The sequence below is a fragment of the Dipodomys merriami genome, unplaced genomic scaffold (assembly GCF_024711535.1).
Source record: "Dipodomys merriami isolate MVZ:Mamm:240054 unplaced genomic scaffold, mDipMer1.0.p SCAF_133, whole genome shotgun sequence".
NCBI classification, from domain to species: domain Eukaryota; kingdom Metazoa; phylum Chordata; class Mammalia; order Rodentia; family Heteromyidae; genus Dipodomys; species Dipodomys merriami.
In genome coordinates, this window is record NW_027202638.1 from 3,451,848 (window position 1) to 3,465,000 (window position 13,153).

The window sequence follows — 13,153 nt, forward strand, 5'->3', positions numbered from 1 at the left end:
CCATAGTTGTAGTAGCTTATGGGATACAAATTGAGTCTATTGGCAAATATCCATTTTCTCTATTTAAGAAAAGAGAATATACTGATTATTTTTAGGTCATTTATCCACATTTTATAAAATGGGAAACTGCAATAGACTAGTATGCATCTAAGGCATAAAAAGGTCAAATTGGGAACATCCTAGAACACTATACTAAGACTAGGTATCAAGAATGGTGAGTTTCAAACTCCTGATGTTGACATTACTGAGGTTTCTAAGCTTGGACAAATCAGTGGTCTATGCCTCAGTTTCCTTATATAAAGTAAATGATTTAGCCTAGAGTAAGAGTTCTCAAAGGTTTATATATCATATGTACATCATAAGTCAAATTTCAAAGAAAGCCTAAAGGCTTATATGTATTTGAGAACGTTTATCAATGAAACTACTAAAAAAGAAATAACAAAATTGATACTATATAGTATCATTTTCACTTCATAAAAATGAAAGAGTATTTTAAATCCAAAAGAAGTACAAAAACACAATCACATGATTATTTTTAAGTCTGAATTTATGATACACTTGATGAGAGCTATACTGTTCTTCAGTAAGGGTAGCCACCTGCCTTTCCTTCACCCACCAGTGAATGAGGATCATGACAAGCTGTGATTATGTCTCTAGGTTTAACATGCTGTGGAAGTAGCAGCAAGGTGAAGGGACATTTAACATGTCTTCATATAGTACTCTTCCAAGGATTTCTCAAAAATCCACCAATAAAAAAAATGCCTCCATAATGTTGCCAAGATCCAAGTACACAACTACTATTGGCTGCCTTTCGTTTCCCCCCCCCCCCATTCTTGGGACTTGAACTCAGGGCCAGGGCACTGTCCCTGAACTGGCTCAAGGCTAGCACTTTACCACTTGAGCCACAGCGCCACTTCTGGCTTTTTCTGTTTATGTGGTTCTGAGGAATCAAATCCAGGGCTTCATGTATGCTAGGCAAGCACTCTACCACTCAGCCCCTCTACCACTCAGCCCCTATTGGCTATTAAGTTGACTTTTTTTTGCCTTAAATACATTTATGTTATAATCATTATTATCACTATATTATGATTTTAGAAGCTTAAAATCACTTTTCATAAAAAGGAAATAACCAGATAATAACAAAGACAAAATTTTACATTTATCTAGATTTTAGCTAAATGCTATTGCCTCCAAAGGCTTTGAGACTATCATGATATTCTCTCCTTAACACCTCCCCACACACACTCATACACACACAAAAGATTAATGCAGCCTAGAGAGTATTAAAGGCTAACACTAAACTGAGCCCTCAATATAATGAGAAGGATCAAGAAACACATAGAAGAGAATCACATTTTTCCTCGAAGATTCATATAATGTTATGTAATGTCAAGCGCTAATACCACCTAGATCATCTGCCCCACTAGCCTGCACCCTGCCCTACCTCTGAAGGACTTGGGCACTCCTCACTTTAAACTCAGAAAGAAGCAGAGACTTTGGTTACTCTGAGCTTTTAGAATCATGGTTTGAGAGAGAAAACTGGGGAGTGGTATCTGGGAGATGAGTGGAAATAGTCAAGATAGAGAAGAAAGTCTGGTATCGCTAGTTGAAGAAGTTTAAGATCCTAATGAAAACAATTGAAATTTGCCTTCGGGTTTTGGTCTGTTGTATGAGATTGCGCTATAAGGGATCTTTGGAAAACTGGTAGCTAGCTGATTAAATTATATATATATTAGCTCACAAAATATAGTCAAGCCTCTTCTTATTTCTAGGTCCATTCTAACCTTAACAAACAAATCTAGCATTTTAATGTAGAGTTTAAAAACCACAACCAGAATTTGTAATTTTATCTGTTATGGTACTTACAATTTACAAATTTGGAACCCTTACCTATTCTTTGTAATTCACAAACTTTATTATTAAAATGTTTGAAGCAGGCTACGGAGCAGCTATCATTACTTAAAAAGTTAATTCGATTACATAAAAGAAATCATTAGATTTGCATGTTTATCTTGGTTTTAAACTTCCAAAGAAAGCTCATAACAACTTGCCTGTGGACAATTGAAAGCAGCACACAGCAGAGGAGTCGAGAGGAGACAGGGGATGTTTTTCCTGGCCAATTCATAATTGAAGATAGAATTATAAAATATTTTAAGGAAAAAATAGTTGAAGGGTTTGCTGAAGCTGGGGGCTAATCCTACCTTTCTAAGCTTTGTTTACAGCCTTCGTTTCATTGCAAGAGAATGTCCTAGGCATGGACAGTGGCAATAGAAGTATCAAATTGCTTTTAAAAGGTTTATTTGGTCCTTTCAGAGGGTTTTGGAAGAAGTTTTGTTACTTGATCAAGAACATGAAAACACTGTTGGCTAGAGCCAAACCAGGAGCTCCCTAATTGCCTTTTGTTTATCAATGCTAAATACAATTAGCAGAGATACAGCCTAAGACAGAGGAACTGTGTGGGATGAGAAGTACGCTCCTAACTGTCCTGTGGGGTTTTTTTTAATCCCCTCAGTTTTTCTGTTGGCTGTTCTAGTCATCTCCAAAAGACAATAAATGGAAGGTCCAGCTCTTAAAATTAGAGGTCAATTAGCTACTTAAAGATGAAGCCTATCTTCAAATATATATCTATTATTTTATGCTAGCAAAAAATTAATTAACCAGGTCAAGCAGGCCTTGGAGGCTAATGTATAAAGTAATTATTTCTGATCTTTAGACAACTACTTCACATAAAGAGCTAGTCCTTTATTCTGCTCAGCATATACCTGAAATGCTTGTAGTTAATCATACCGAAGGAAATCAAAGGCAAAGTTTATCTCTTTAAAAGATGAGGGTACATCTCAAATTATGCTGCTTAATTGTTTAAAGACAAGCACTTCCTTGCTTAAAATTGTAACATCTCTCTGATCATCATGCTAAAGGGAAGGAAAAGATATATTTAGTGGTTTTCTATCCTATGACAAACAGAAAGATGCAAAAATATATGCTACTACTCCAAAGACTATATCATAATCAAAATAAACACCATATCAAAAGGACTAATACATAAAGCACACAAAGATGGGGAGAAATGAAATAAGTAGCACCATTGCATTTGCTAGAATAAGTTTTCAGTAAAGAAAACTAAGATTCGCTAATGAATATCTGTAAAGTAGAAGCAATGATACTTACATTTCAAGCTTTCTACAGATTTGAGTTCCCCATCAAATGTATTAAATGATAAGGAAGAGGACAATCAATATCCTTCACTGATCATGAGGGAACAAAGAGCTAACAATTTCAAGTCTCAGAATTATATTCAAAAATATGTAGGTGTGTAAACTGACAAAACCATTAGCTGGTCCAGAAAGCCAAACACCCAAATAAAATCCAAAAGTTAACAAATCTATTCTCTAGTCTATTGCTCAGTCACTTGATTCAGGGATATTGGTTGTACAAGTGAGTGGAATAATCTACAACTGGAGTCTGAGGAGACATGAATAATAGGATAATACCATTCATCCCTGAAAAAGTAAGTTTCTCACAAAGATATTTTAATGAACGGAATTCTTTCACAAAGGCTAAGTTCTATCTAAAAGCTGCTATCATTAAATTATTCTTATTGATATGCTAGAGAAACCACAGAACATGGTATATTGTGTTGATAAAGAATACCTTCTCTAGACTTGAAACCATGATATAGTCAATGGGGAAAAGAATAAATATATAGATGTATCAAAAAATCAGAATTTAAGCCAGGCACCAGTGGTTCATGCCTATAATCTTAACTACTCAAGAAGCTGAGATCTGAGGATAAAGCTTTGAAGTCAGCCTGGGCAGGAAAGTCTGTGACTGTTATCTCTATTAAACTACTCAGAAAAGTCTGGAAGTGGTGCTGTGGCTCAAGTGGTAGAACACTAGCCTTGAGCCTTGAGTTCAAGCCCCAGGACTGAAAAAAAATCTGAATTTATAAAATATTTTTTACCTTAAAAGAGTAATTTAATATTTGATTAAAAATACTGTGGATATGTATTAGTTTAACTATAACAATCTGATAGATTAAAAGTGGATTTGATCAGTGAGCATAGCTCATAAATAAATCCTTAAAAATATTAACCACTATAGTGTAATAGAAGGGAGATGGAGGATGAAATAACTGAGGCTTTATCTGTCCTCTGCAGTTAGAGCATGACACAGACTTTATAAAAATGGTGTGAATTGAATGGATCAAGAAAATGTGATATATATATATACACAATGGAATTCTATGCCTCCATCAGAAAGAATGACATCGCCCCATTTGTTAGGAAATGGAAAGACTTGGGAAAAATTATATTAAGTGAAGTAAGCCAGGCCCAAAGAAACATGGGTCCTATGGTTTCCCTTATTTGCAATAACTGGTATATGTCTGGGACAAGCAGAAAAGGTCAAAAGCTATGTACATATGACCAGATAAGATTATGTTAAGTAAATGAATCCCAAGATAGGGACATAAGTGATTTTTTCTTTCTTGCTATTGTTTCTAATGTATTTATAAGGTACCATGTGATTTTTTTGTTGCTTTGTATGTTCCTCCCCCAGGGTATAACCCCTGTTTCCACTGTATTTTATGTCAGTATAATTTGGGGAGGGGAAGAGAAAAAACAAAATGTTTAAATAGGGATACAGGATGACCCATTGTAACAATGAGATGTACAAGACACTGTTGAACAACGAACTTTAAAATTCAGGGAATAGGGAGGAGTGTAGTTGTAGAAGTGGGAGGGAAGGGATGGAAGGGGAAAAACAAAGGAGGAGGCAACAGTGCTTGACAAGAAATGTACTCATTACCTTGCTCATGTAACTGTAACCCCTCTGTACAGTATTTTCACAATAAAAACTTATCGAAAAAATATGGTATGCAAATGCTATCCTGGGAATATAAAAAAAAGTCAATCCTTTTCTAGTTTCCACACCAAGAGATTTACTTAAGATACAACAAATTATAAGAGTCATATTTTCCTCACAGCATAAATAGGAATTTGAATTCACAAGCAAACACCCTCCTAAAAATCTGTTAATATTTGTAATTACTTTAAATTATTACTCTGATTTTTAAATGGTAAAAATTGACTTATCAAAAACATAAGAACAGTTTACAAAATCATTTATCATACTTTAAAAAAATACTACTTACATGGTTTTAGAAGTATCTTTTTATGGATTTATATTATATTTTATAGGATTTATGTTATGTACTATATTATAAATATAATGTTAAAAATTTTATTCAAGGAGGAAAAACATAAATGATTTTAAACTACCTACATAAGTTGGTAAAATGTGCACGGCAACTTTTATAATACTATCTTAATTGTGGCTTTTCCCAATTCTAATAAAAAGAATCTTACTTTTTCATTTGTGGAAAACAGTCAGGTTTTTATTTGTTTCCATTACAATAGACCTAGATGTGTTTGTAGTTGTATAAGAGGTCAGACACTCTTTCTTTTTTTTTCAATTACAGCTTGCAAATTGCAGAAAAATCAGCACTGATTCAGAAGTTAGCAGTTTGAACTAAAACAATCATGAATTTTTATTTATTTATTTATTTATTTATTTATTTATTTATTTATGTCAGTCATGGGGCTTGAACTCAGGGCCTGGGCACTGAGGTCTTTTGCTTAAGAGTGGTGCTCTACCACTTTGACCCATAGCACCACTTCCAGTTTTCTGGTGCTTAATCGGAGATAAGAGTATCACAGACTTTCCTGCCTAGACTGGCTTTTGAACCACTATCCTTAGATCTCACCCTACCAAGTAGCTAAGATTGCAGGCAGGGGAGAGCCACAGGCACCTGGTTTGAACCTAACAACCTGGTAACATTTTTTAAAAAATAAAGAAAATTTTAAAAGTAAAACTAATTCAGATTGTCTCTGTATTTCTAATTTTCTTTAACAAAAGGAATTAGGCCTCATTCTTAATCATCTTATTCTATATCTTGTTTCAGATATGAAGATGTTTTATTTTTGCTAGAAAAAGATGTTTGAAGCAGCACTTAAATCTCATATTTTAATGTATAAAATGTTCATCAAAATTAACCCAAATAGTAATCTTTCTCCTAAATTTGACACTTGTCTATGACTTGTCAAAAACTCTATTTAAAAATATAATTAACCTTTTCCCCTTCCAAAGAAAAATAATTGAAAGTCTAAATATCAAAATCTGCTTTGTGTCAAAGATACGTAAGTTTTATGTAAGGAGTAAGTGTTTTTCAGCATTTGAAAAATTCTTTGAATGGTCTCATACTGATAAGATAAATACTGACAAGATAAGTCATGTTGCTATAGCTCAAGACAGAATGAACTATAAACACCAGTCTTATTGCTTCCTCTTTTTTAAACACAAATTCTCGTTATAAAAAGTCCTATATTACTAAATGACTGTAAACTATTACATTGAAAAGCTCTATCATTTTATAACTTGTACAGTTGAGTTCTAAATTTAACAAAATTTAACTGTGGGAAATAACACATACTTAAAAGTAGTTAAACTTCCCTTGGAAAACTTGAAAAATTATCTCTTGATCAAGTAATTTTTTTTATTTTGAGTAAATGTATACTTTATTACTTATTTGATATCATAGAACTACTGTATTGTTTTTGTAAGGGTTGTAGGGATTGAATTATTCTTGATTGTCATGGAATGGTTCTATTTCTTTTTCTTCTTTTTTTATCTTTAAGATTGTGTTCCATAGTTTACTGCAAAAACTTATCTATTTTACAGTGAAGTTATAACTATAAAATTATATGTGGTCAATAATGCTAATAATATTTCATAACATAATTCTCTGAACTGAACTAGTTGCTTTTCACTTGAGGTCCTCATTAGCACAGAAAAAAATCAACTAAGTAAGTCAATACAAATGATGTTAGTCTAAGAAGTAAAACAGAATGCATAGCAAAGAGATAGCAAAAATAGTAATAATAATAAACTGATATAGAAGCCTCTCAAGGAACTTCTTCCATTTCTACTTTATAAACAGAAGAATTGAGTTGATCATGTTATTTAACACCTACCAAGTTCTTAGAGAAGAACCTAGAGAAAATGGAGGAAAGTCATAGGCTAAAAATCTTGACCTTAACAGTAGGAAATATACTGAACATTTTAATAAGGACTGAACAAGGCAACACCTGGACAGTTATTTAATTAAGGAACTCAGCATGAGTCACAAAAAAGATATCAGGATGAGAAATTATCCCAAGATTTAATTGAAAGCCTTGCTATCAAAAATGCCAAAGACATTCCACTTCATCTTCATTTGGATTCTATTTTTGAAACACATAGATTTGAGTGTGGAAAGTAAAATCAGAACAACAAAAAACATTTTTAACTAAAGCCTCCTAGTGAAGATGTGTGGGCAAAAAGTTAAATTAAATAAAGGCGCTTCTTGAGACACCAAGTATTATAAACCCAGTAATGACAACCTAAATACTAAATACGAAAAACAGAAAGAAGCAAGGACCTGAGCTAAAATCACCGGCATTCATCAATAAGGTAGAAAATGAGAGCAAGCCACAAATTTAGGCTACTGGCATATTAAAACTTCAGATGATCATGATATTAATTTCATGTAAAATAATAATGTAATTTAGAATATTGGCCCAACTTAGGTTGAATTATAGATCCCAGGAGGTTAAAAATATTACAGCAAAGAAGAGAAACCAGTCTTTGGTTAAGTATATAGAATTCTGGGCTCAGAATTCTGAGAATTAATCACTAGACAATCAACTTTTTATACTAGCACTTTCTAGAATGCACATATCTATATTTCTACTGAGAAATGGAAAGCCTTACCTATCTCAAATAGTGGTTACTTGAATTAATCATCAAATGTTCAAAGGAATTACAGAAATCAGACCATCAGATGGTGATCTCTTCCCAGATCACTGGAATATGCTACATATTTTTATACTGATACAGGAATGAGGAATTGTCTACATTAGGTTACAATTATTCAGATTGTAAGCTCCTCATAGACAAGGAATATTCATATTCCCTCAGCATTAAAAAGGAATGCAGTCAATATTTGCTAAGAAACAAATTAACTAGCAGCCTTTTCCAGATTCTTCTAAAGAATTGTCCAAATCGCTTCTAAGTAGTAAATAAAGTAAGATTTTTCTCCATGGTATTATCATTTAATAAAACACATAGCAGAAAGTAGCTTGTGGCAATAAAAATAGCATCTGTATGGTACCTTGAAACCAAATGGTTCTTGGTCATGTGGGGCAAATGGCAGAAGAGAAACAAATTAGGCTTATTCCGCTTATACATCACATCAGAGAAGAAAGCTTCGACTGCCACCTAGTCAATATTTCTTACATCTACTTATACAGTTGTGTACAACATCCTTGAGTAACAGCCCTATTGGTGCTGTTTACAAGACAGGGGTACATTTGCAACATTTTAAATTCCATTTTCAAGTAGGAAAGTATATAAGTATAATCAGACGAGAGTAATAAAATACACTGACCTGGATCTGTTGCTGCAGGAGATTAATTTTGTGCTGCTGTTGCAGAAGTTGCTGCTGTTGTCTTGCAATCTATCAGAAATAAAGTTTCATTAAGTTAAAATGAAATGCTTACACCTTTGCCATTACCTCAGGGATCTCTCCTGGTATTACAAGACTGCTTTACTGCAGCTTGGTGGGACAAGTTCCTACAAAATAAGAGCAGTAGAATGAGAAAGTTGGAGAAAAGAAAAGATTTTGAAAAAGGTGTCATCTCTCTGCTTTATCTGGAGATGAAAATATCCACTTCATATCACATTTGTGAAGAACCCACCTATAACTGCACTAGTCAGCTGGAAATGATGAGACTTGGGAAATCTGACCTGTGCAGAATGCAGACAAGAAAACTTTGGTCATATTTATCTGAAGAACTTAATTTGGATGCAAAAAGTAAAATCTGTAAGCAAATACAGGAAAACGCTTTCTATTATTCTTAATATGGTCTACCTCTTCTGATTTTCAGAGTTAATCTATTTACCAATATTGTCAAAGCAGTATAAAAATATATGTAAGTTAAAAACTCTTTAGTTTTAGCTTTTTAAAATGGATTTTGAATGTGATCTACAAAAATATTTTAAGACACACTATGCTGTAATTAAGGATAAACTATGTTATAATTACCCTCAAAAGGATAGCATGTTTATTTTACAGTAAGGGATCCACATACAAGTAGATCCACAATCAAATTTAATATACCAACACTCAAGCTGGTCTTTTACACAAGTTCTATTGAGAACAGAATCTGTCCTTCAGAAGGGCAATTACTTCCTTAGGATAATGGTGTTTCTCTGTGAAACCTGAGTTAGGCAAGCTGCTGCTTATCACCTCAAAGGCTGAGCTGCCTACAGCCTGAAGCTCAGGGAGATACCCCTAAGAGTATCGTGCCAAGGGAAGCCTGGCTTTCCTGTGTCTCAGGAAGTCTGAAAGGGAAGTCCAAAGACCACTTAAGGAGGACTAGGCTTTGTGGTTCCTTGTGCTCAAGTTTGTCTACCTTTGTCTATTTCCAAAAAGCTGGTGTTCTCGAATGTGCTATGTTGGAAGTGGAAAATTAGTGTGGATCAGTTCCAGTCTCCACCTGTATGCCTCCTGGGCCTTTCTGGTGTGCTAGCTTGAGTACCAGGGGGAAATGCCCACTCACATTTCATTCAACCTAAGATGGCCACACAGCACTCTACTCCCAGATACAGTTCTGGTGATGACTGGCTCATACTGGAAGTCACGATAAAACTGCTCCTAACATAGGCTGCGGTTTGAAAAATAAGGCTACTTGTTTTTTCTAAAGTTTTATAAACAAAATGGAAACTGTATTTAATCGAGTTGGAATGGCTCACTGTGCTCGTCACCACTCAAATCAGAAATGGACAACTCACTCTGCAGCTTTAGGTACAGACACTGGATCCTCTGAATATTTATTTCCTCTTAGCAAACCAGTGAAACACCAGTAGGCATCTAATATTGATGGTCCCTCCTAAATGATCAAGTGCTGCATAGAAATGCATCGAAGACACCACAGTGCAATTACTATCATCCACTGTAGACGTATGGGTTTGACACAGTGAAGTATGGTACATAAGCACCATGTGGCTCAAATTCTGAATTTTATTTGCCAATCGGTTGAGCTACATGCTCGCTTCATTGAGCATGACAACCTAGTTTTAAGTGTCATTTAATTTTCATTTTGAAATATAATTACAAAGTGTTCACTGTAAGATATCACTCGTCTGCAAATGTGTCAAGATTAATTTGTGCTAGCTTATTCACAAGTGTCAATAGTTAATTACTGTGTCATCTCTGGATGGCTAAATGACATTCTAACTTCTGATTTTTTACAGTGTTCCTTTATGTTATTTTCCATTAGGGGCTGAGTCCATATTCCTACATGTGGGCAAATATTCAAGCATATAAAATACCAGACGTCACAACTCATTAAAATCAACAGAGCATATATTGCTCTATATACCCCTATAAAATACTTGTAACTGAAAAGATAATTCCAGTAATAATGTCAGATTCCTAAAAACTGCACATTAATTTAGGTCTGTCTGATCTAAAGCATCAGAGACCACTCGATAGAACAATTGTTCTTAGAATAATGTACTCTATGAGACAAGAAAAACATTTGAAAAAGTGTTTCATTTTTTAAAATAAAAGATATACATTTAAACTTTGTTTTTTCATTCTTCTAAGCCAATCAAGGCAATTTTTTTAGTAACCATGTGTTAATCATTTTCAATAATTTGCCTATGCTATAAATAGTGATCATATAATTTATCCTCCAAACCATGTCAACTTTTGCAAGTACAAGGAGTAGGGTACTAATAATTACACTGGAAAACAGGCATGAACGAGGGGTATTTGGAGAAAATTCAGATGTAGAGTTGCTCCAGTTTTAAGGACAGGGAAAATCATTGGCCCAGTGAGCTGAAAGAGCCCCTGAGTTTTTCTAGAACAGAATCCCTTCACCACATGAGAAAAGGAAGGCCCCAGGAGAAGCCACTTACTCACAGCTAGCATTGGAATTACCTATGATGCTCATGTAAATTAATATATTGGAATAATTAATCAAATTGAACCTTCAAAACCAATATATCACTTCAGTTATACACAGTGGTTATGATGAGTTCTTTGCCTTTCCATTACAGCCCTTGCCCCAGTTTTCTTGATGACTCTGGATTTCCAGAAGTCTGTTTCCTTTCTTATTTTTAATTTTTTAAACTTATTTTATCTTTTTTTTTTAAAGAAAGCTTACAACAAATAAACCAATTGATGTGGTTCCTTGCTGAATTTGGCACACTCCATCTCTCCATTTCCTCAGCTCCTTTTACAGGGCTCACCTGTTCTTGCTGTTGGCGAGCAAGGTCCATTTGCTGCCGTTGTTTCTCAATTTGTGAGGCTGCCAGTTTTTTCTGCTCATCATGGGCTGCCAGGAGCTGCTCCCGTAAACTGATCAGCTGGGTAATCATGGTGGAGAGCTGCCGCTCTTTTTCTGCCAGGCTCTCAGGTGTACCTAAAATGGAAGCAAGGAGAGACCTCACAAGCTTGAGGAATGTCTGAAGGAATCAGAGAACAAAGGATAGAACTTAGAAAGGGGACTCCTTAGAGACCCTCGTAGGGACACTTAGAGATCTGGCACACTGCATGTAGTTTCCCCACCGTTGTGAGTGTGAGATGCCACAGAGTAGTTACAGCAGTAGAATGAATGATTGGGCTCATTGTTTTCCTTGCCAAGAAAATGTGCTGTCACCAATAAAATCCCTGATCTTCCTTCCACTTATGGAAACAAAAGCAAAGCAGAACTATTTACCTCATTCACTTTTTCACTGACTCCCATCTATCTCATCAAATTAAGAAACCTATAAAATTTAACATCAAGGAAACAATGTAAAGATGATATTAATATTCTATCATTACTTCTCAGAGACTTACATAGTATCAATAGCTAAGACATAGTAGGTGCTCATTAATAAATGTTATTTAAGCAATTTTCTAATCTTCATCCTAAACTTTTTGTTTTCTGCAAAGATCTGCCTCTTAAATTCAGAAGCTGTGGGTCAATCTCTTGGCCATGGGACAAGTTCTACAGAGAGAAAAAAAAAAACTGCCTCAGGTAAGAAAATATTGAATTTTTTTCTGTTAAGGAATCAAGCTAAAGTTTCCAAGTTCATCCTTAAAGGCAACAATGTTGCTGGGGGGCCTGGGGAGTGCACCCTGAGCCCTTTGCCATTTGTCATTCTTCAAAGGGAAAAAACACATTTCGAGGTTGAAAAGGTTATGCATAAGGATATGCTGTTTAATGACGATGATGTCGCTGAGCACTTATGGTATGCACTAATGGTGCTGAACAGTCTTTTTATGGGCAAATTGCACAGCTCTCCTAAGTAAAGGGTACAGAATCCTTTTGTGAATCTAAATTAGAGCATTTTACCGCAGCATAAGATAAGAATTTCAACCCACTGTAGTTGAGCCACACAGGTTTCATTATGAAGAAATGATCTATGATTTGAAAGCTTTTCAGAAAGATGCCACCAGCTGTCAAAGGGGACAAAGATTGCCAATTTTTGTGTATAGAGAGAGGGAGACTTCCAACCTCCTATGAAACCTCTTCATTCCTATGAAGAGATCATCAGAACAATCTAAGGAATTAAAAGTATCTTCATGAGTGATCCTATTTTTTGAGTGACCCTAAGGAGCTCCACAGAGCAAAGGCACTTGTAAAGGGTGCTGACATTACCTGTTTTCATATGTCTCGTATGATCATTACAAGGCAAGAATGGTAGGAGCAGAGGAGCTACCACACTGAGGACCACCTCCGACCTCTTAATCTCTACTAGAGTCCTCAAAAATAATTGTCGGTGTCCCTTAAAGAATCGCAGATCTGAAAAAGGACTGACTGAAGAGACAAGGTCGGGGAGGGGAGTATATTCCACTGATAAGGAAGCAAACACCATTACTGATGAAGTCTTCTTTCTAGCTCCTTCATTTTCTTGAAAAGAAAATGGGTTTATTTTAGGAACAGGAACTTCAGCTTTTTTTAAAAAAAGAACTTCTTGATCCAGAAACATCAACTACAAACATACAAAAACAGCCCTTAAAAGAGATCATAAAATCTCTTCAAAAGCATGAATAAGCTTG

The 13,153-nt window shown here is 34.9% G+C and overlaps 1 protein-coding gene across 1 annotated transcript in view; it reads right to left on the reverse strand.

Annotated features, from left to right (window-relative positions):
* The window catches only part of LOC138825062 (transcription factor SOX-6-like), a 237,682-nt gene that overhangs the window by 182,575 nt on the left and 41,954 nt on the right, over nucleotides 1–13,153 (reverse strand). Inside the window, exons 3-4 of the mRNA XM_070019448.1 lie at nucleotides 11,356–11,528; nucleotides 8,486–8,554 (exon numbers count right to left, since the gene is read on the reverse strand). Of these exons, the coding sequence (XP_069875549.1) occupies nucleotides 8,486–8,554; nucleotides 11,356–11,528 (242 nt within the window). The remainder of the gene's footprint in view (nucleotides 1–8,485; nucleotides 8,555–11,355; nucleotides 11,529–13,153) is intronic.